The 24,841-nt window shown below is 37.8% G+C and overlaps 1 protein-coding gene across 4 annotated transcripts in view; it reads right to left on the bottom strand.

Moving 5' to 3' along the window:
- Positions 1–24,841, bottom strand: part of ltbp1 (latent transforming growth factor beta binding protein 1) — an 82,560-nt gene that overhangs the window by 8,273 nt on the left and 49,446 nt on the right. For 2 of the 4 annotated variants that reach the window (XM_084096262.1, XM_084096264.1), the window contains 16 exons: positions 23,782–23,997; positions 22,813–22,832; positions 21,229–21,331; positions 20,757–20,843; positions 19,680–19,805; positions 18,275–18,400; positions 16,676–16,795; positions 16,414–16,536; positions 15,977–16,099; positions 15,756–15,881; positions 14,401–14,529; positions 13,777–13,899; positions 13,537–13,668; positions 11,511–11,639; positions 2,342–2,482; positions 713–874 (listed from right to left, as the gene is read on the bottom strand). In XM_084096262.1, the coding sequence (XP_083952388.1) occupies positions 713–874; positions 2,342–2,482; positions 11,511–11,639; positions 13,537–13,668; positions 13,777–13,899; positions 14,401–14,529; positions 15,756–15,881; positions 15,977–16,099; positions 16,414–16,536; positions 16,676–16,795; positions 18,275–18,400; positions 19,680–19,805; positions 20,757–20,843; positions 21,229–21,331; positions 22,813–22,832; positions 23,782–23,997 (1,986 nt within the window). The remainder of the gene's footprint in view (positions 1–712; positions 875–2,341; positions 2,483–11,510; positions 11,640–13,536; positions 13,669–13,776; positions 13,900–14,400; positions 14,530–15,755; positions 15,882–15,976; positions 16,100–16,413; positions 16,537–16,675; positions 16,796–18,274; positions 18,401–19,679; positions 19,806–20,756; positions 20,844–21,228; positions 21,332–22,812; positions 22,833–23,781; positions 23,998–24,841) is intronic. The other 2 variants (XM_084096265.1, XM_084096263.1) reach the window with 1 other exon arrangement.

Genomic DNA, 24,841 nt, shown 5'->3' with positions numbered 1-24,841 from the left:
AGGAAACGGTGTGCTGTGTTTATTCAAGAATAGTGATTATGACTTGTAATTTTGGCTTTGGTAAAGCAAAAGAAATATGAGAGTGATTGTTTATCATTTATAAGATATCCAGATATGATTTACTAATGTCATTTGCTAATGTATTTGAAGATTCTCAGTCATTCAGGTCATCATGGGCGAGCTTCAATATGTATTGAACACCTTTCATCAGTCATCAGTTGCAGAAAGGTGGATTTTCTTCAGCATTGAACCTTATCTGATAACAATCCTATTTGATCTGCCTGTCTGAAATTAATAAATGACCAGAGACTGATTCAGAAGCACTAATGCGCAACACAACATATGTGCACTTCCAGGCAGGACACGTCCTCTTCAACCAATTTGTAAGATGATTTGAAGGAAAAAGTACAGGTTATAATAGGTTTAATTATAATAGGTTTAAACATTTTCCTACTTTAAATTTCCTACTTGGAACTGAATTTCTCAAATTCTTTTCAAAAAGTGTTACACTAAGGAAAATTCAGTTCTACTTCCAGTTTAAAAGGTATAGTTAATCTAAAATGAACCACCTGATTCACTGCAAATAATTTAATCTGTTCACTATCCTCAAGTTCAACTCACTGACTCAATGATCCATCTATACAAAAGTGTTCTTACAGTTCTCTGTACTGTACTTCTTAGATTGTGTGTTGTGCATTATGTAAATCAGTACCTTTTCCCGGTATGGGGCAGGGATGGACCTCACAGTTGTCCCCCCAGCCTGCTCCCAGCGTACAGCAGCACTCCTCTTTAGTCATGCTGCTGGCCAGCACCTTATCACACAGGTTCTCATCATTCAAGTTATAGTAACACTCTTTCCTCTCCACCGATGTGACTAAGGAGTACGAGACAACACACAAAGCAACACAGATAACTCAGACGGTTGTCTTTTACTATTAAAATATTCAGATGTGAATTTTCAATCATGTTTTGTCACAAAGCATACATAAAAAAAAAGAATTGGAGAAAAGAATCAATACATAAATGTAATATTTCACTGCAATACAGTTATCCACAAATGAATACAAGGTCAAGAACACAGCAGAAACTGAGCATGACATCAGAGAGCAGTTTTACAGTTCAGCCTTGGCTTTTCAGTCACTGAGAGCTCCTTTCTAAGATTTCCAGATAATTCATATTCAAAACTATTGTGATTCTAGTTTTATGGTGTTCTGCCGCCTGCCTTAAATGCAAAAAACATGATTTATAGCACTGGTAAGAGATACTGTGATACTTCTTGTAAAAATAAAAAAATAATGTTTAAACTCAGGAGACATTGCGGTTTTATGGGGGGGAGCAGGATTAGGTGGGTGGATTTGAACAAAAGTCCTCAACTAAAACAGTTGACTAAGATCTAAGGAAATGCTTCCTGTTATTTGATCTTCCAGGCACAGCTGGTGTGTAGCCACTCACACATATATCCAATCAACATCGTTCCAACATTTCCCAGTTTCACACTGTTCTTCAACTGGGGCACTAGAGGAACAATTTGATTCCAGTCTAGCCAGTGCCACTGTTAAAACTAAAACTTTTTAACATTTTTAACATCTTCCATGTCTGGTCTTCTTTAGTCCACTTGTTTTACAGGTAAACAAAACCTTTCCCAGATTTATTGGCTCACTTCACTTTTGAAGAAATTCAATTTTGCGGCCTGCTCATGCAAATTGCGTTTTTTATTGTATTTCATAAATGTCATGCCAAAATATTTTTTTTATCAACAAATAAAGACTAACACAGCAGGCATTGTTTAAATATGAATAATAATAGCAATAAAACTACATATATTCCAATCAGGAAAAAGAGTTTTAAAAGCAGATCTCATTCTGATGGGCCTTATCAGTATATCTCTCCGTACTGGTCTTTTTTTTTATCTGAGTGTGGGAGCTTCTTTTTGTCTCTTACGTACTTTGGGGTCCATGGTGCTTGGGTCCCTCTCTAATCCTCAGACTGAATCTCATTTCTCTCCTGCCAGATCGTTTACAACCCCCATTTATCACGCCTTGCCTGAGTTGCCTCCCTCTGTTCTACTCGGAGCTGGACCCTGATGATAGGAAGTTAATGTCCTGTTGCACTAGACTAGAGGATCTCTATGGCTGAGATTTAAACGTGAAGAGCTTCAGAATCATTTTAAGCACACGGTAAAGCCAAGAAGTTTTCGCAGGAGGACAGGGGTCACCTGTCCAGATAAAACGTAATCTGTGGCATGATGGTAGCCTTGCAGGTTTGGGTTAGGGCATTTGGATTTCAGTAGGATAATGAATTGGTCGATCACTTTGTGGTGGTTTACCATATACTATATTACCTGGTGTTGTAGAGAAGCATTTGGCCAAATTCCGGTCAAATTCTTGCGTCTCATCAGGACACAAACACAGGTAGGAGCCTTCATGATTCTCACAGATGGCCTCACCACACACATTACCGAGCAGCTCACACTCATTCACATCTGCAGGCAAGAAAATATTTGTCATTATTGAACTGATAATTTATTGTTCTACCACAAACAGGAATAGTTCACTCAAAAATGAATCAGTTCTTCCGGTTCAGTAAAAAGAATTGGTTTAAAATGACTCATTTACTTTTCTCGAGTTCAACCTAATGATTCAATGGCAGTGGTTCTTGACATAACAGCTCACAAGAGTGGAAGAATAATTTTTGAATAAAAAAGAAAATAAAACTTTTTATCTGTTTCTCACATAAAGCTATCTTATGGCTTCAAAAGGTTTGGAAATATATAATAAGTTGTATTAACTGCATTTATGATCCTTTTTGTAATTTTTTAAAGCTTTACAGACATGTTTTTGTATGGAGCTGCATAAAAAGTCTTTTGTGTTTCACGAAAAAAACTAATGAACACCATACAGGTTTGGAATGAAATTAGGGTCATAATAATAAATAATGTTACAATCTCTACAGCAATAAATATTATTACAAATATCAGTCTAAATAACTAATATTATTGTCATTATTATTACAAATAATGATAATCATTTTAAAAGTAAAATAAAAAATAACGACTAAAAAAATATATGCTGAAAAAATAAGACTTTTCTTTTTTGTTAAAATAAGAATTGTTTGTTATCACACAAAAAAAGAAACAAGACTATAGAAGCATGAACGACACAGTTTCACTAGACTTTTCACAACCACTTCATCATTTCTATAGCTTTGTCCTGATTGGCTCAGAGCCTTATCAAAACGGTGGCTTTTGGGAACCTCATAGAGCAATGACAAACTGTGTGCACAGATGACTTCAGTAAATAAAACAGCCCAATTTTTCTGCCGACTGTCTCTGACAGCTTGAATTTATGACGACCAAAGTAGCACTATAATGCAAGTATCTGCTTCCTGCAACATGGCTCTCTTCTCCTTTCTCTCTCTCCTCTTCTCAACGCTTCACACATCTGTGACTCTCATTCTCTCGCTTTTATCAATCATCTCAGAGCACCATATACAAAAGGATGCAATAAATCAACTTGTGTGGAGAGCCTTTATGTACAATAGACTCTGAATGTTCTAATGGAGCCATCCTGCCAGACGCACGCACACGTACACACTCCAGACCATCTCAGTGATGGTGGGCCAGCTCGTCAATGAGCCTGTAAGTGTTAAATGGTCGTCTGGAGTCGGCAGCAGCGTGGGTGCTGCACCACTAGGAAATGATAAAAAGTTGGAAAAGGATTTCTGTGCCAGAGGAACAATGTAAAAGACAGATACAACCTCATAAGAGCTGATATATACTAGCGGCTTTTCATGCACTCCAGAATAGAGTAGGGTTTGACGGGAACATTTTCTACACCCTAAAGAGTTTTTTTTTAATCATGTATGCAGTGCTTTCTGCACTGCTGCTTAATCCACAACAACGCCACAACAAATAAAATATTTATAACTGTGAGCTTGCAGTCTGAATTCAATTTGATAAGTTAAAAAGATTTCTATTCATATTTCTATTTCATTTTCAAATGAAATAGATGGCTGAACAAACATACAACACATCCAGTGTATTCTGATTCACATTCGAATGACTCGTGGTTCTTTAAATGAATCACTCAGAAAGACTCACAAACTCAGTTTGAATCAGCCTGACGAATCCTTCTCTGAATCTGTCAGAGCGGCTACCAAATTAACATGTGACTCACTTAGTGGACTGCAAACCTTTACTTTCAGTGTCCCACACAAAATGAACCCGTTTTATGTACTTAAGGTTCATGAAACTTGAATCAGTGTCCTGAGCACCAGTAACTCATAGTGCTAACTACTAAGCTTCAATCCCCAGAGAACGGATGAACTGATACGTTTGCATTTGGACAAAAACATTTGCCAAAATGCATAAATGTAAAACTATTTGTAATTCATTTAAAAATCAAATCAAATGAATGAACAAATCATTACAACTGTAAAATAAATATTTCAAACATTAAATGTATATTATTTATAGGCGTTTATGTGGGTGGGAGAGGAAAACATACTTTCTGTTCAGTTTATTAAGAATTCTGGCAACACAGTGAGAAGCAATTTAATTTTGGCTGCAACAAACGGAATCAGAAATTGACTCAGAATGGCTTTTCCATAATGCTTTAATGATTTTTTCCCCTCCAAGTACACAAGGATTTAAGATGTTCAGTCTCTGGAAAGGGATGAGATGTTATCCTTTTGCTTCATTAATACATAGTTCAAGACACAGAGAAGATGGCTGGCACAGAAGGGCTAATACTGATCTTTAGAAACGTCTACAGATCATATACGTCTGATATGGGATTTGTTTTTGTTCTTGTTGACTGCATAGGGCAAGAAAAGCTGCCCCAGCAGACGTACAAGCTACAGACACATCGAAATGGGGTACTCATATGGGTGATGCAGGAATCTTGTTGCCGAGCATTTGGTCACAATATTAGGCCTGCTTGAGATCTTTCTCTGTCTAGGTATGTGGTGGACAAAGGGATGAGAGAGGAAGAGAAAGAATAATGGATGTGGTAAGAAGAGAAACTGAGGAGGGAGAAGGAAGAATGGATAAGTGTAGGAAGAGAAAGAGAGAGAAGTGGGAAGAAAAGAGGAATGCAGAGCTTGTGTGTATTAGTATGTGTGTGTATTAGTGTGTGTTACTACTGTGGGAAACCAGAAACTATGGAGGTTGTTTGTGGCCAGTTACATAAGCCAACAAGACAAACAACCTCTGTTCACAGACTGTGAGAGAGAGTGAGTGTGTGGCTCACTGTTTGTTTGCTAGCGCGTGTATGAAAATTCTTGCCTCAAACTAAACACAGACAGAGAACAAGGCAGGGAACAATATACTGTATATAGGGGTGGCGGTATGAATCTCATATTATGATATACGAGCAATACAACATCATGGTTCCATTCAAAAGTTTGAGGTCAGTAAGATTTTTTTGAAAGAAATTAATTATTTTATTCAGCAAGGATGCATTAAATAATTAATAATGTTACAAAACATTTAGATTTTAAATAAATGCTATTCTTTTAAAGTATCTATTCATCCTGAAGAAAAAGAAAAAAAAACATATTAAGCAACTGTCTTCAACGATAATTTTAAGAAATGTTTCTTCAGCACCAAATCAGCATATTAGAATGATTTCTAAAGGATCATGACACTGAAGACTGAAGTAAATCACAATATTACTGCTTTTACTTTTTTTGATAAAAATAAAAGCATTTACAAGAAGTCACAATACCACAATATAGCTACTATTGCTGGAAATTCACCAAAAATATTTTATACATGAATAAACAAGTGGGACTGCCTATTTTTGGATAATATAATCAATTAAAATAGTCAAGTTTTAAATGAAAGTTATTTAATCTCACTTTGATGACCATCTCATTTATGATTATTCAAATGAATTTGGCATAATACTGTCATACCGCTGAGCCCTACTCGTATAATAAAGGCAAAACTTCCTCTTTCTCCTCTCTTGCTCTCTTTCAGAAGGTGCAAGAACAGTCAAGATGAAAACATGTGTTAAAATAGCCACCAACTTCAGACCTCTAAGCACCAGGCCTCAAAAATACATGTGGCTTCATCACTTTAATAGGGCTTGACTCTGTCAGTGTATTAATGTGTCTGTGCGTATGTGGGGGCCACTGATGTGTTTAACCCTGGTCGCTGTGTTTTAAACATTACCAGGGTCTGTGCCGTCCACCCTCAGACTGGAAGAAACTAAAAACTCACATCAATCATGGTTCTAGCAAAGCGTCTGCATCTTTTTTATATTGTCTGAGAGGAAGTGGCAAAAAATTTCAGAAAGTGCTGCCTCGGTTCAAACTCCAGCTCTGGTTTACCTGCCTGTCTTTACAAACAGCCCAGACCATATATCTATTAGTTTGTCTTCAAATTGACAAGATACAGTTTTATACATATTATACGTATACTAAATATTTTTTTCCACTTAAAAAATAGTTACAACTAAAGAAATTATTAGCATTTTGACAAATATATTTCATGTCGGCATTAAATATATTTGCACTAATATTTTTTTTCCCTATTGTGATGTACTGTATATCTGGGTGAAATGGCTTCTGTAACAAGAAAAAATTTAGGACGGGACTTCATTTTGTCCTCTGTATTCGATTGCACTATAGGAAGTTGGGTGTTGCTAACTAAACGGAGGCAGATCTGAGTGCCAGTTTGCAGTCAGTTGAGGAGGATATTTAGTCCCACTCTCCACCAAGAAAAACATCATGAAAAGAACAGATGCCGTTTCGAAGGGGAGGGGAGCTTAATGTTTTTAATTAAAGATTACAAGGTCACATGAATTAAAAAAAATCATAATGATGTGCACAGAGTCAGACAGGGCTTTACAATAACTTTTTTGCTCACCAGCTGTGGCTAGTGGTTTTCCATAGTTACTAGCCAATCAGCATTTTCACTGGCCATAATTTTGACATCCATAACATGGAGAAAAACTGCTATATAGATATTTTTAATATTATCTCATAATTTGGCAGCAGGTAATAGGCTGTTGTCACTTTAAGACCTGACGCACAGATCCATTATACTGTAACAAGAATGTCCTTTCTCAACTCTGTTTAAGTTAACTTAAAACGTAAATTACTCTGTTTATGTGAATACTCGCCAAGACCGGCATTTTGAAATTATTTTGCGTCTACTTGACTGTGTACAGTAAGTGCAATAAGGCAACGAAAACAAACTCAAGATGGCTTTATGTGCATGCGTTTTGGTTGTGAGCACAAAATCTGCGGGAATTAGTCAAATTATGCGCGCAATCCCATGCCAAAATGCAAGCCCTGTAACAGCAACAATATTAATCTGGAGCAAATGAAAGTGAGTGAGGAGAGGTGGGTTTGTGTGTCAGCTACATGACGGGAAAATGAGAGAGCGAGAAAGTGCAGCTGGTATCGTGTGTCTATTCTGCGCAAAATGAGTATTGGAAGCGTGAAGATATTTCAGTCTCGATATGCATAAAAAAATCCATAGTTTTGACAACACTACATTGCACTTAGTTTATTATTTCAGATGCCTTTTTAAAAGACTACAATTAAAAAATGTATATATTATTGTGGCGAGCAGGACAAGGCTGAGGGCCGTTTTTGTTCTTTACTTTCGTTTTTGTATATGTTTATTTATTTATTAAAAGTCTTTAAATGTTCGCCAGTTCCCGCCTCCTTCTTCCCATAACAACTAACTTTGTTACAATTATATATAAACTTCAACCCGCCAAAGTGGCTCGTAGGAGTGATTGCGTTACACCCCACCACTGAAATTCACCCGCATTTGGCGGGTGTTAAACGTCAAGCCCTGTGCACAGATAAGTAAATTATAGTAAACACTGCAAGATTCTGTAAAAAAAAATAAAAAAAAATAAAATTATATATATATATATATATATATATATATATATATATATATATATATATATATTTTATATACTTATATATATATATAAGAATGGTCAATTTTGATTTCATGGTGACCTTAAAATGATGTACACTTGACTGAGATGAAGACTTAAGTCTAATTTATACATGGGCGTCAGTTTGGTTTGAAATGTGCTGGGGACAGAGACGCATTCAGAAGTGCATTTTCAGAAGTGCTGGGTACAATCACGCATTCATTTTTTTTCTCTTTCGCGCAGGTCATGTTTTGAAAGACGATGTCCTGTTAGCTTACTAATGTAAATAAATAAAAATGTATACAAAAATGTGATGATGTCCGACTTATTGTATGAAGAAGAAAGCCTTAAGTTTTCAAAAAGCATTAGACATATGACCCACTATTCTGCTTCATAAAGTACCATGTTGACAATGACATGACGTGGTTTAATGTACCTAAACAATGATTACCAATGATTTCTCTCTCATATTTCTCCTCATAACCACTGAAAATGGTCAAAAAATCGAACCAAAAGTCAAATTATTATGGACGTTATCTGACATTAAGCGTTTCTGCTTCACATTTTCAGCAGGGCAGCGGAGCAGCTGTGGGTTGACTCCCCACGGTTCTCATGGGCTTTATATAAATCAAATCAAATCAAATCAAGTATATTTGTATAGCGCTTTTCACAATACAGATTGTATCAAAGCAGCTTCACAGTATTAAAATAAAATAATACAACAAAGTTTGTTTCTAGTGGAATTTATTGATTGATAGAATAAAATTAAATATCCCCAAAATATCCCCAACTGAGCAAGCCAAAGGCAACAGTGGCAAGGAACCGAAAAAACTCCATCAAGCGGCCTAATGGTGTCCTAAAACTCCATCAGGTGACCTAATGGAGAAAAAAAAAACCTTGGGAGAACCCAGGCTCAGTCGGGGGCCAGTTCTCCTCTGGCATTTATGAACTAGAGGCCGGATTGTAGTTTGAAACTGTGAGATTAACAATATTATATGAATGCCTGGCTGAAAAGATGCGTCTTTAATCTAGTTTTAAACTGGGAGAGTGAGTCCGAGCAACGAACAGTATCAGGAAGGCTATTCCAGAGTTTTGGAGCCAAATGTGAAAATGCTCTCCCTCCTTTGGTGGATCTGGATATCCTAGGTATGACCAAAAGCCTTGAATTTATTGATCTTAAAGAGCGCGATGGATTATAGGGTGATAGAAGATCCGTTAAATAGACTGGAGCTAAGCCGTTTAGGGCTTTATAAGTCAGTAGCAATACCTTGTAATTAATACGGAACTTTATAGGTAACCAATGTAGTGATGATAAAATCGGTGTTATATGATCATATTTTCTTGATCTAGTAAGAACTCTAGCGGCTGCATTTTGGACTAACTGTAGCTTGTTTATTGAGGATGCAGGACAACCGGCTAATAAAGCATTACAGTAATCTAGTCTCGAGGTCATGAATGCATGAACTAACTTTTCTGCATCAGAAACTGATAGCATATAACGTAGCTTAGCAATGTTTCTAAGGTGGAAAAAGGCTGTTTTTGTAACATACGAAATATGATTTTCAAAAGACAGGTTACAATCGAGTATAACACCCAGGTCTTTTACTGTAGAGGATAAAGTAACAGGACATCCTACGATGTCAAAGTTGTATTGTGAGAGGTTCTGTCGGCGGTTTTTTGAACCGATAAGTATTACCTCTGTCTTGTCTGGATTTAATAATAGAAAATTACGCGTCATCCAATCTTTTATATCTTTAACACACTCTGTCAATTTGGATAATTTAGCGTTTTCATCCGGCCGTGATGAAATATATATTTGAGTGTCATCAGCATAACAATGGAAACTAATTCCATGTTTCCTTATAATATTTCCAAGTGGCAGCATATATATTGAGAATAATAGAGGGCCCAACACAGATCCCTGCGGCACTCCATAGTTTACTGGAATTATGATTGATTTTTCTCCATTTAAATAGACAAAATGGTAGCGGTCTGATAAGTATGATCTAAACCAGCTTAATGCTTGTCCTTGAACACCAGTATAATTTTGTAGTCGATCTAAGAGTATTGTATGATCTATAGTATCGAACGCAGCACTTAGATCAAGTAAAACTAGTATTGAGAAACAGCCTTGGTCAGAAGCTAAAAGTAAATCATTTGTGATTTTAACGAGCGCAGTTTCAGTGCTATGATGCGGCCTGAATCCTGACTGAAACTTTTCATAGATATCATTTTCTTGCAAGAAAGAGCCCAGTTGAGCGGACACAACTTTTTCTAGTATTTTAGACATAAAAGGTAGATTTGAAATGGGTCTATAATTTGCTAGATTATAAGTCCTTAACGTGAAAAAGCTTTACGTGGTTTAATGTACCTAAACAACTATCACCAAATGTTCTCTCTCATATTGCTCCTCATAACCACTGAAAACTGTCAAAAAATCTATAACCCAAAGTCCAATTAATATGGACGTTATCTGACATTAAGCGTTTCTGCTTCACTGAGGCTTGTAGGAAAAAGCTTAACGGTTTAATGTAGGCTACCTAAACAACGATCAGTGATCACCAAATTTCTGGTTAGATTTTTTGACAGTTTTAAGTGGTTATGATGAGCAATAATATGCATAATAATATGTACATGAGTAATAATACTGTATGTAACACTTAATACCAAAAAAGTGGTGGGTACAAAATGACTCATGACGAAATCTGGTGGGTACGCGTACCCAACGCCCCCACCGAAATCAACGCCTATGAATTTGTGGTCTAAAAAGCAGTTTTATTCTGCATAAAGGTGGTTTCTCTTATTGTTGGTCAGATCATCAAAAAGGTTAAAAACGCCTATATTTCAAAAACTCCACATAAATTGTGCGCTATACAAGTCTTCTGAAGTCACACATTTGCTTTGTGTGAGGAATAGACCAAAATTGAAGCCCATTACTCATTACATTATTTGCTGAAAATTATTCCTTCCTCTGCAGGGTCATGGTTTTGTTTTGTATGTTTTGACTCTGTCCCTGTCATTATTGTTATGATTTCCTTGGTTGTTTCCTAGGTAACTCATTAATTCATCATTTTTGTCATTTCCTTTTGACTAATTAATGATTAATTAGTTATTAATTAGTAAAAGAGAGCTCCATTAGCTCATTTTATCTGCTCCAGTGCATTTAAACCCCGAGTTTCATTCTAGTCCCTGTCCGATCTCATCTAAGTTGCTGTTTCATTTTCTCCAGTGTATCTCCTGCTTGTTAGTAATTAAGCCAATTTGTAGTATTCATTTCACTTGTGACACTTTTACATTTCATTCATGCTGCACAATTTCAAACTTGGTGCTTGAAGATGTGTTGCACCAGGTTTGAGTATGTGAAAGTGTAAAATATTTCTATTTGTGTTTCATGGGGAAAAAGAAAGTAATTTAGTAATTTATGATGACAGAATTTTCATTTTTTTGGTGAACTATCCCTCAAACAAGAAGCAATGACTATACCTTAGCTGTTGAGTTTAAGTTAGGTTTCTAGCAGTGATCATTCATTGAAAACTGTCAGTTTTTATGTCTACTTCTAAATTGTAGAATGAAAATAACAGAATCTAGGAGGGAGAAAAAACTTACCCACACAGCCCTGTCCATCCTGAGAGTCCTTGAATCCCTGGTCACACTGGCAGCTGAAGGAGCCTATTGTATTCTGACAAGCACCATGACTTCCACAGGTTTTCTCATTCAGAGAACACTCATCTACGTCTAGAACGAGGGAGGGAGGGACAATAAGACAGAAAGCAGGAGATGTTAGAGCTTTTTGTGTGCTGAACTGGGCCAGAGATGAATGGATGAGAGAAGCTCTAAAATCACATGCACTACTAATCAAAAGTTTGGGGTTTTGAAAGAAAAAAACCCCACCAAGGGTGCATTTATTTGATAAAAATACAGTAAAATTAGCAATATTCTGAAATATTATTACAATCTTTCTGAATGGAAGTATTAATTAGGGACAGGTTTGGTGGTATGGGTACTGTAGGTTTTGGGTGAGTTAAGCCGGGGGACACACTAACGACTAGCTGAAACATTCTAAGACTGAACTCAACACACTTTAATACTGTTTCCATCGCCTTGAGCAGATTTTAGTCTTTGGCAGTCAGAGATGAGCACAAACCTAAGAACTGAGTCAGTCCTCTATACAACACACTTAATGACAGGTGAGTCACAACGGGACATTCTGCCGAACTCAACTGTGTGAGATCTTGTACCGAAAAAAACATGGATGTTAACATACAGCTGATGCTACTTATTTGCAGTGCAATTTGTGCAGTAAAAAAATGGAAAAACCCTGCCATAACTTGAATTTTTAACCTGTGTTTCTCTTTCACGTTTTCTTTTTGAAGTAATCGCCTATAGACGCCTATATTTTTTTTTTTACTATAATCAAGCAATAATGTAGACTGTTATTCTCAAATCAGGAATTAAAAACGAATTGGTTCATTCTGAGCCACAACACTGGGCTATTTTTTCGTTCCGGTTCCAGAGTTACCAGGTTCCGGTAAGAACAAACTATAAAATATTGCTTTATTTATTCCGGAATAGAAGCCCTTTAAATTTTCATTTTCATTTTATCAGTCTACAGTATATGTACAAGACTCCCAATACTATTTAACGGGATTGCCAACACTGGAAACTCTGAATGAAACGCTGAAGTCATGCATGAACTCTGCATGACTTCAAGCTGTATTTCCTCATCATATTAATATAATTATTATATAATATAATTATTAATATAATATTAATCATAAATTAAAGTGTATACATAAAATATTTTTTTTCACAAATGTCATGTTTGTGATTTTTTTTTGGTTCGTTAGACTATTTAAATGAATATATATTCAGAAACAAGTACAGTTACAGTATATAGCCTACATAAGCTCAGTACCATTTCAGTACCATTGATTAACTTTTATTAGACTCTAGGTCGAGCCTAAAAAACAATTAACTTGCATTTAACTTATGAAATATTACAAAAGGCACATAAAAATATGTGTTTGACAAAATTACAAAAATAAGGATGAATGATGTTTGACAGGGAATGCGTCTCCACAGCATAGTCGCCAACGCCAGTTGCAAATATTAAACATCGACTGAGCGCAAATGGGAAAAACTCTGTCCGTTTGAGCATGATCAGTCGTAACGACCAAATTACATTCATAATCGGCCTGACAGTCATGTAGTGTGTCCCTGGCTTTAAGGGATAAGGGAAGGGCCAACAGTGTAATTATAGATGTAATTACAGAAATTAATTGCAGCTGTAATTACATGCAGGTAATATTTTTTAAATGTAAGTACATTGTAAAAACATGTATCTACACAATAAGTGCATTTTATCAAATTATTTATTTAAATGTTAGTACATAGTAGTTAAAGACATCTAATATAAAGTGGGACCTATAACATTTACTAAATTCAACATGGAATGATGGGTCTGATCGGGAACATAATTGCAATACGAGAAAAAGCCACACGAGAAAAAGAAACAGCTCTACAAGAATAACAGGTCATAACAAGAATATGGAGATGTGCAGTGCAGCAATGCTAGCTGGGTGGAGCTAAGGCGATGACATCACGGCTGAAGCTGGTGCCTTTGGGCACTTACCGATGCAGATGCCGTGTTCGCCTCGGGAAAGGCCAGGTGGGCAGGGCACCTCACATCGGTAAGAGCCTGGTGTGTTCTGACAGGCCCAAACCCCACAAATAGATGTCCCCAAGTCGGCACACTCATCAATATCTGACAGAAAACACAACCAACCAATCAGTTTACTAATAAACCAATCAGCAAAAAGCTTCAGGGTGGAGGGAGAAAAAGTGAATCGTTTTAGATTCTATAGGTTTTTACCCTGGCACTCATGATTGGTTGGCTCCAGGCGGTAGCCTCCTTCACAGTGGCAGAGATACGACCCCTCAGTGTTTGAACAGGTACCATTTACACATCTGGTGTCATCCACACATTCATCTACATCTGAAAAAGCCAGCACACACACATTGGTTTTGAGTGGGCCATTTTAAAAGAATATTTCTCGTTGTCTAGACATCCAGCTCAAACGCTTCCTTCTCCCCGTTTTACTGCTGGACGGGGCATTTAAACCAACTCTGGCACCTCACTGGGCCCGGGGAGCACGCACAAACGTCCCACCAGAGGAAAAATAACATTGGCTCATATGTGAAACCCATTAGACACACAATCCCTTTCTTTCTCTCACTCTCTCTTGTGCTGCCAAACACTGGGGCTTTTCGACAAAACTACAGATTAATTTTGCTTAAACATCAGATAAATATCAACACAGCAACGCTGAGAATCAGGACAAACCACAGCAGGAAGCATTGATGAGAGAATATGTTTGAGTTTGTGTGTGTGTGTGTGTGTGTGTGTGTGTGTGTGTGTGTGTGTGTGTGTGTGTGTGTGTGTGTGTGTGTGTGTGTGTGTGTGTGTGTGTGTGTGTGTGTGTGTGTGTGTACATACCCTCACAGCCAGGCGGATCCCTGGTGGGCTCAAAGCCGACGAAACACACACACAGGAATGAACCCTCTGTGTTCAAACACTCTCCGTTCGGGACGCACAGTTGTGTCTCATCCTCACACTCATCAACATCTATGAGGATGGAGGGATGAAATCAGTGACAGTGTAAGCCTTACATTATGATATACGGGATACTGCTTTCTATTTTTATAAAAGTAGTACATAAAATAGTATGAATTATACAATAATACATATTAAAACATTAGTAGTCGTCTACTGTATGTTCCATGTTTAATAAGGGAGTGGTATCCAGTTATCTTCCTGGAAATTAAACTATTAATTAGATTTTTGAAGCTAATGTAGTGTGAAAATTACAAACTTTTGGCAGTCCACTCAACCAATCTTAAAAAAGAGCTAGAAACCAGGCTTAATGTCGCTTTCCATTGCACTGGAAATAGGAGATCAGGTCATGCGCTTTGCATAATGGGTAACAGTATTCCAAGCATTGAGCTGCCTGCTTAAAAAAAACACACACCAGCCTTAGTTGGTTTTCTAGTCATAGCTGGTTTAAAGTTAATCTCCCAGCCTGGCCAAGGTGGTGTTTAGCTTGGCAGCCAGCTGGTCTCCCAGCCTGGAATGCCAAATGCCAAAAAGCTCTCTAAAACTGATGAGTTTTTTTTTTTCAACAGGACACTGCTGTATACTTCACATTTTGGCAAATGTTGTAGCTCATCCATGTGCTGTAAGCACAGAAAATTCACAAAATGCACAGTTAAATACGTAAATGCACACTAGCGCTCAGAAGTTTGGATGTATTAAAATGATCAAAAGTGAAAGTAAAGAGATTTACCCAAAAAAATATAATTTCTAATTTTATTAGAATAATCTTAGCTTTCTATTAATTAAATAATCATTAAGCAATGCATCACCGTTCCCACAACAATACTAAGCAGCACAGCTGTTTTCAATAATGATAATAATAAAAGAATGTTTCCTAAGCACCAAATCAGCATATTAGAATGATTTTAGAAGGATCATGTGACACTGAAGACTGGAAAAATGGCAGTTAAAAATTCAGCTTAACCATCACAGGAATAAATTACATTTTAAATATGTTAAAATAGAAAACGGTTCTGTTAAGTTGTAATAATTCACAATATTAATGTATATTTGATCACATTAATGCAGCCCTGGTGAATGTGAGAGAATTCTTTCAAAAACATTTAAAACATTTTACCAAAACCTTTGAATGGTAGTGTACTACATTCTGCAGAAACAATAAGAGTAGTATAATAATATCCTATTCCAAGCACAGCCTCTGTGCTGTATGTGTGAGTTTGTTTGATGGATTGTCTCACCGTGGCAGCTGGTGCCATTGACTTGTCTATATCCCTGTGGGCAATTGCACTGGTAAGAACCCAAGATATTGACACACTGCCCCACACCATCACAGGTCTGAGGTAACTCCAAACACTCATCCACATCTGTAAAAACAACAGAATATCTCAACATCACAAATACAATCAATCACAGACGCCCATGACATAAACACATGAATACATATCACACACTTTCGTACCGTCACATTGGTCTCCTGCGGACGACAATATAAAGCCGGGGTCACAGTTGCAGATAAATGACCCCTCTGTGTTCTGACAGTGACCTTGGGTGCACACGTTGTCATCCTGGCATTCGTCAATGTCTGTGACACACAAAGTTGCTCATTTGCATTTTATCTGTTTTTGTTTGTAACAGATAAAACCCATGTACACCCATAACCAAGTAAAAGGCAGAGCAATCTGCAAACAAAATAACTTAAGGAAACAAAAACAAAACAAAAGCAAAATATGAAACACCTCAAAATAAAATACAAAAAAACAAGACTAGACAAAATCAAACAAAACACATCACAACAAAAAAGACAACAAAAACAAAACAACTTGAAAAAAAAAATCACTAGAGTTGACAGTCACATAGAGACGAAGAAAATCTTGCTAAACTGTGAACGGATAGTACCTGTGCAGGCCTTGGCATCAGGAGTGAGCGAGAACCCTTCATCACACGTGCAGATGAAATAGCCCTCCAGATTCAAGCACTGACCATGAGCGCACACTCTTTCATCCAAACACTCATTTATATCTGCACAGAGGAGGTCAAGAACACAATACATCTGAATAAATACACCTCTGTGGGACACATTTATAAAGGCCCTCTCGTTTGTCAAAAAGTAGCTGTGCTAAACACATTGTATATAAGCAAACAAAAAATTGCTTCTTACCAACACATTGGCCATTTCTCCCTTCGAACCCATCTGGACATGGAGAACACATGAAAGAGCCCAGAGTGTTATAGCAGAGACCAGATGGACACACTCTCCCATCCTGACATTCATCGATATCTACATAGATATAAGAAGAAATAACTAGACTGACTCAAAATCAGTACACGAGTTCATGATATCCATTCAGCAAAGGGTCTGCACATGCCAGCTGTGAAGGTTTGATAGGAGGGTCTGTTCTAATGGATGGGTGTTATTGCTGTCCTACTGTGAGGAGAACAGGAAATTATCAACTAAAGCATCTCTCCGTTACACCATTATTAATGAAGTTACTTGAAGAAAACCATCTTAACTGCGAAACCACTCTGATAGCGATGCCATGATGTACGATGGCACCATGCCTGCTTCCTTCTACACATTCAACCATTCATTCACCTTTATTACTCTGCTTCCAACGGCAGCCAAAGTCACTTCATCTCTACACTGAATGGATGTGTTATAATAAAACAGTTAGAGTGTGAAAACACATCACCTAATCACAACAGCAACAGATTTTTAAAGAGCTTTACATTAGATGAGACAGCTGCATTGTCAGTAACCCAAAAATTTGTGTTCTGGGCATGTTGAGGTGCTCAAATGGGAGAGGTTCGAATCTGGCTTGTGATTCTATTAGTAGTAGTCTGTCATTTAACAAATTGGAGAGACTGAAAAGTAATGAAATGGTCAGTATCTTGCATAATCAAAGAGTAAAATCTGTAAAAGTAATCTGTCTCATAGGCTAGCTTAGAGCAAACAAACAAACGCCCCCATTCCGTTGCAGTTTCACTAATTCTAGATTGTGGAATAAAAGTGGGACAAATTCCTAAATGGAAAAGTTAAACCAGTTTACTGGAACAGATTACTGGAACAGTTAAACCTGTTAACCAGAGAAACCAATGTGCTGGCCATATCAGTTTAAATGGATGTAATGAGTAACTCTGGGCAAAAGCTTCCGGATGTCTTGTACTCTGGATTTCCTAATATGAGGAGAAGATGTGTTTTCCAAGTACCGTGAACATTTCCTCATCTGCAGCGGCAGCGCTGAGGTATTTGGGTGACTCGGTTGAGGGTACGATAATACCTCTCTTCTTCCTCCACAAACCTCAAAGTGTGTCACAGGGAGGTGGTTTCTACCTCGTCTGCAAACCCTGAAAACCAGCTAATGACACACACACACAGGATGTGTTTGGAGTTGAGAAAGAGCTGTGCCTGTATTTAGAAGACCACATTGCGGTTCAAGACCAAAAGCAGACTTCATATGAGTGCTGATCCGTCTGGATCAAAATAAGAGCCAAGAAAGTGAAGGAGAAAACTGGTAATGGCTCACGAGGAAAGATACAGAGCTCCAAACAAGCCATTTTTTCACTTCTAACATGCCCACAAAATAAATAATAGATAAAAAAATAATAATAATAATAAAAATAAAAATAAAGAACAGGTGAAGAAATTAAAAAGTAAATATATATGTACCAGTCCAATAGGGCCTATTGTGAACCCTACTTTGACTCAGTTTGTTAGTGCACATGGGTGAGTTTATATGGGACAGAGTATTGTAATTACCGGAGCAGCTGGTGCCCTGCTCGTGAGGCATGAAGCCAGAATCACACGCACACAGGAATCCGCCTGGAGTGTTCTGACAGTGACCATTAGCACACAGAGTTGGGCTCTCCGCACACTCGTCGACATCTGTCAGAAATAATCATCAGGTAATCAATGGATCCGTCTTATAATCTATAAAATTATAGACTAAGGCATAGACTAAAAAATGGTGTCTGATGAAGAGAAAAGGAGTAAAATCACATATAAATAGTCATTCTTCCACATAATGACTCTTGATAATGATTTCTACATACAAAAAAAATGCGTAGTCACTAAATATTTTCCTGGTTTTGCCTGAAGCTCATTTAATTTGTTTTAGATTATTAGATGTGACGTTATGGTGACCAAGAAGCCTTTTTCATTAAAAAATTATAATTCTGTTCTCATTGTTTACACTTTATTTTGATGGCCCCCTTTGGACATTCTGTTGACTAAAAGTAATGTTGCACCTACAGTACATGTCAACTAACTCTTATTTAGAGTATTAGTAGACTATTAGAGGTAGGGTAAGGAGAATAAGGGGTTAGGGTTAGGAGAATAAGTTGACATGTACTTGCAAAGTTAGTAGAATGTTTGTTGGGGGACCATCAAAATAAAGTGTATTAGTAGACAGGATACTAATACACTACTGTGGCAAGCAGCGAGTGTTAATGAGCGTCGCCTGCATGCCGCACCGTTCTCAAGCCCCTTACGGACGACTGCCGCATTAAAACATAAAAAAACACAACATAAATTTCCAAGGCCTGGCCCTCTCTCATCATTCACTGTCTTCGCTCCTCCTTTTATGCTCCCGAAGCTCCTCCGTGAGAAACTCGAGACTGGTGTTGTGTGCTGGTAATGCTCATCAACACGCGCGCCAATGGCCTCGCTCCGTTCACACGGCTCTCGGCCTCGTCCTGCTTGCCACAACTACTAATACTCTTATGAGAGTTAGTTGACATGTAGGTGCAACGTTACTTATAGTCAACAGAATGTCTGAAGGGGATCATCAAAATAAAGTGAATAAAGTGTTACCTTATAATTTACTCTCATGTCATTGCAAACCTGAATGACCTTCACTTTTCGGTGGAACACAAAATAAAGTATTGTGAAAAATGTCCTTTTTTCTCTTTTTTTTTGCCAATGGGGTTTTGTTTTGGACCCCATTGACTTTCATTGTGTGGACAAAAACAGTTACAACATTTTCAAAATACCTTTACAGTTGAATCAGTGATTGACAATATCAAATAGATGTATGATGGATTCATGGATGCATTACATAAGCAAAATAACCACTGTGTTGAATCAAAATTCCAGTTCTTGGTAGTGATAAAAGATAAACTACAGTATCAATATTGTTTATATAGTTTAACCTTTGACCTCTCACCTACACATGTGGTGCCCTCACTGTCTGTTCTATAGCCGTCGTCACAGATGCATGTGTAGCTGTCAGCAGTGTTATAACAGATTCCTGCACCACAAATATCAGGACTCACTTGACACTCATCAATCTCTATGAAGAGAGAGAGAGAGAAAAGAACAAGGTCACTTTCGCATTTTTGCTATCTTGAAAAATGCCCATAGGGAAACAAGAGAGAGAGGTTTCTAGCACTTAAATGATTGATTTTAGTTTTAGTGTATCATTTTTAATTTATTTATACAAAATAGTATATATTTTTAATAGGGCTGTCACTTTTGTGAAAAAATCCTGTTCGATTTTTGAGACATAAGTGTTCATTGAATCGATTGTAAAATCGATTTTCCATGTCTAAAGACGTTTCCATTTTAAACGCCAAATATGGGCAAATCCACGGACAACTAACAGGCATTAGGACGAACGTTAAGAGGGCGCTTGAGACGCGCACAAGTCAGCAATATTCCTGATGATTTATTGGCGTGAAGTTTCGTGCACAATGACAAACAGGAGTGCAACATTCTCGAAAAACAATAAGCAGAGTGGACTGCCATAACATCAATGAAAAACATTACCTAAGTCTTCAACATAGCTGTGTTTACGATTAGAAATGTCAAACAAATTTTGCCTACATAGGCGATTGTAGACTGTAGCCCGAATCTGTATCTGTATGCATGAGACTGTCTGCATACCGGCAGAATTCACAGTTTTGTTGTAAAAAGAGACACATTATGCAGAAGTATAATTTGCTGTTATGCGTGTTTGTCAGAGCCTGCAGTTGCTGTGTGACGCGCGTTCGCTGCGGGCGTTTCGTGACGAGCTGGATGCGCTCCGAGAAAAGACCGTTAAAATCGATTCCCTATTTTCGTTTTCGAAACTTGCGTTGGTTGGTCCGATCGACTGTGCAATCGATTTTCGAACGTAAAGTGACAGCCCTAATTTTTAATATGGACTATTTATCGGTTATTGGCCATTAATAAATGCACTTACAGTATAAGTAAAATTGTGCATCCCAAATATATAGCACATGGATAGATAGATGAGACTCACCTGCCAGCTGTGTTGGGGAGATGTTCTGACTTTCTCTGGAGGGCAGAATTGCTACTGGAGCAGGTGGTGACACCTTCTCCACCACCTCTGGAGAGTGACAAGGAACGAGGCAACATAAGAAGAGAAAGAAAAGAGATGTAAGACATTCCACAATCCCGATAAATACATGCCATGAACAAGATTTGTTACAAAACAACCAATCAAAATTGCTTAATCTCTCAATATGATAAACAAAAACTGAACAGGTCCAACATCTGGCACCACAGCAGCTGATGATCACAGATCAACCCATCGTTGTCATCATCTGGATTTGGTAGTTGAGGCCACTTCTACACATTTGAATTGAATTGTGTAATCTCAATTTAAACAGCACTTCAGAAATCTTTGCATAAACCAGTGGGTTGACTTTAACATTAAAAGAGGTGAAGAGGTCTTTATGGGGATATGCATGTGCAACAAGTGGGACTGAGACCTGAGAGGGAAGGCTCCATCCTGATTGTAGATACCCCAGGTGACAGCTGGGCCTGTCCAGGCTGTACTACTGAACTATCAACACTCATGTGGGTAAAAAACTCCTTCAAACAGATAAGAAACGACACACACAGTAATTGACTGATCCACAAAGAGATATACTGTAGCAAATTTATTGGCAACTAAAGCAAATGGGTAAGCTGCTTCTGCTCTGACTGGATGGGGTGTTAAAGTGGGCAGAGCTGTAAATATCTTAGGCCCTGTCCCAAATGGCACACTTGATGCATACTCTTTCTAATTTTAAGTTTCATAAAGGTTCTCAAGAGTGCTCCCTTGAGACAAGGCCGCACTGATGTAAACTACTATCTCACAGTCTATGCAGAGTTATGTCAACAAAGTGTGGAAATGGACCGCAAGTGCTTAGGGTGGCATTTGGGACAGAGTCAGTGAAGTGGAAGAAAGCCATATGCAATCTCACAGATCTGCAGCCATGCCCTCTTCTCTCTCGCTCTCTCTCACACACACACACACACACACACACACACACACAAAACACACACAAAACACATGGAAACCCTCTCGATTTAGTTATAAGAACTGACCCTTAAATTGAAAAAATTGAGGTATTGCGGATTCAGATTGCCACACTGGCAGAACCCTTCAGAAAACCACACAGGACCACCTTTGAAGGATCCTCAAATATTAATATACATTTCAAGTGTAACAAAACCTGACAGGGTTACTGGTGGAACCATTGACAGACTTTGGAGTTCTTGAAGGAGCTTATGTTTTTCATTTTGTTCATTTCTAAGAGAACTGCCTTTTTGATAGGGTGCCTAGAGGTTCTTCAAAGGGTTCCTCAAGTGTGGCAGTCCAAGGAACCAAGTACTTTACATTTTTAAAATCATATGCTGTTGGGTGGTGAAATGAAATGCGTTTTTTTTTTTTTCACAAACAGACCAGAAACATTAAAATAAGCCTCCTCATCACACCTGAAAACCATGCTTTCCTAAACTGAGCTATTAAAGAGTCTCAAAGACCTGACCACATAGAAAGATCTTCCCTAATTACTCCAATCAAGAGTGCTTTTTAGTTTTTATGTCCTTTTGAAATATTAATAAAAAAATAAAATAAATACTCTATCTTTAATAAATTGAAGAGACATTTAGGTGCAAACCAACTAAATACTGTATGTCTAAACCAATTTTGAAAATGTTCTCTAACAGATGTTCTTCTTTAGACAACCAAATCATAAAACTTAAACTATAAAATCTTAAAAACTACAACTTAAACCTGAACTTTTAAATGTTAACATTGGCTGGACAAATATGAACATTAAAAACACAGTCACATCAATCATACACAAAGCGAAGGACACATAATGACATACACGCAGAATGCCGAGCGCACAGAGCAGTCATGCAGTAGTGATGACATGATGATGTCATGCTTTGAATGTCTTTTTTGAAAGTTTTTAGCTGCCATTTTGTAGCGCTGCTTTGACGTGTGCGTGAAAGCATCAGCATCAGCATCAGCTGTGCAGCATATTTAGCAGATTTTTACTGCTTTATAAAACCCAACCTACCTGCCGGGGAACTGTGGGAACTGTACAGCAGACCATTACGTCATATAAAAACACAAAAATAAACTGTCACACAAAGCTGTGAAACAAACAGTCATACCATTTATGTGAATTCAATACAGTAGTGCTGGCAACTATGCTTCTGAATTCAGAAAAATAAATAAAATAAATTAAAATAAAATATCCACATACTTTTGGTCATGTAGTGTGTAAAAGGGTAAACTTCAGTGGATCAACTTTAGTTGCGACTTTGAAGCGGTCTCCCAGCAACAGGACAAAACTTAATAAAGCCCAAGGACAAATTCTTTCTCTCTGAACCTGGCCCACCTCCACCGCACATTTCAGCAGTGCAATGCTTTTATGGGCTGCTTTTGCAGAGAGGCTATAAAAATCTATGCAGTTCATTTTGTGCGAGAGAAGTGAAAGGAGAAAATATGATGTGATGCACTGATCTTCTGGAATCCTTCATCAGCTTTGACATTGGTTTTTGCAAGGTGGAAGCAATACTAATGACTCTTTCCCTCATGCCAAAGAAAGAACAGTTCTGTGTTCACTTTCTATAGGAACAACAGAGGCTTGGCTACATTTTGGATCTCAGTCTTCTCCGGACCAATGCCAAGTCTCATTCAATTAGCTGGTGCCAAGTGTACATGTGATGACATTTAAAAGAGAAGAAAAGAAGGACAGGGAAGAGGGTGAAAGAGTTCTTGCCGGCGTAGCTTTTGTGTGTATGTGTCTCTCCTTCATAAAAGCGCATACAGGCAGGCCATCATGTAAATAAACTTCTACCCAATTCTGGCAGATTTCCTTAACACATGTTTGTGATATTATGCATGAGGTAAATAAAACATACAAAACCCAATGTCTGCATATTCACAGACATAATTCAGTTGGATAAAGCCCTTTAGAAATAGAGCAGCTTAAAGTAATTCATAGTTTTTGTCCTGTGTGGCTATAACTTGTGCAACTCACCAGGTAGCTGCCTCTCTGTGATGCCGAAAGCTTCCACAGGCTGCTGTAAGGTGGGGAAGGGCACGGGAGGGTCCACAGGCGCTTGGTGTGTGATGATGGGCTTGCTCTGCCCCTGACCATCTGTCTGGCTGTGCCCGTTAGGCGGTTTGGGCTTGTAAATGTACGGTGTGGTGACATGGTATCCCATACCCCCAGGACAAATGTCTTTAAACGCAGCTAAGAGAGAAAGAAAAAAACACTCACCAACATATTCACAGCACCTGTCCATCCTTCCATCAATCTGTATCCGTTTGTGCATCCTATCTATCTATCAATCTATCTGCCTGTCCATCCATCCATCCATCCATCCGTGCATCCATCCATCCTTCCATCTATCCATGTATCATCTATCTATCCATCTGTCCGTCCATCCGTCCGTCCCTCATCTATCTATCTATCTATCTATCTATCTATCTATCTATCTATCTATCTATCTATCTATCTATCTATCTACCCATGTATCATCTATTTATCCATCTGTCTGTCCATCTGTCCACCCATCCATCCATCCATCCATTTGTGCATCCTATCTATCCATCCATCCATGCATCATTATTTATCCATCTGTCTGTCCATCTGTTCATCCATCAAGCCATTAAATTTGATTTAAATGAACAAGGAGAGTAATTCTTTTTCACACAAAGCAGCACTAAATAAAAATCAAAAAAATCAAAACATTTTAAAAATATGAAATAATGCATTGGATATATGGAGACTGCATCATTCTTGTTGCCCAATAACTTGGGTGTAAACACTTTCCTTACCAACCAATACTGTACAGCAAAATGCTGACACTTAATTTAGTGCCTGCTCGAATGCAGGTCTCACAGGAAGGCAAATACAAGAATAATGTAAGATGCATGTATGAAAAACGAAATATCTACAGGAGAACTAACAAAAAGAGAGTGATGGCGTGTAAAAGCATCTACGTAGCAGAGCTGTGGAACACACATGCAAACCACAATGAATTGGAGGACAGAGAGGGAATGATACCAGTAGAATAGGTGGGGCTGATAGGGGG

Source organism: Abramis brama, assembly GCF_963993115.1.
Source record: "Abramis brama genome assembly, chromosome: 21".
Classification (NCBI taxonomy): domain Eukaryota; kingdom Metazoa; phylum Chordata; class Actinopteri; order Cypriniformes; family Leuciscidae; genus Abramis; species Abramis brama.
The sequence above is the reverse complement of the archived record's forward strand: the minus strand, read 5'-3'. Positions and strand labels throughout refer to the sequence as shown.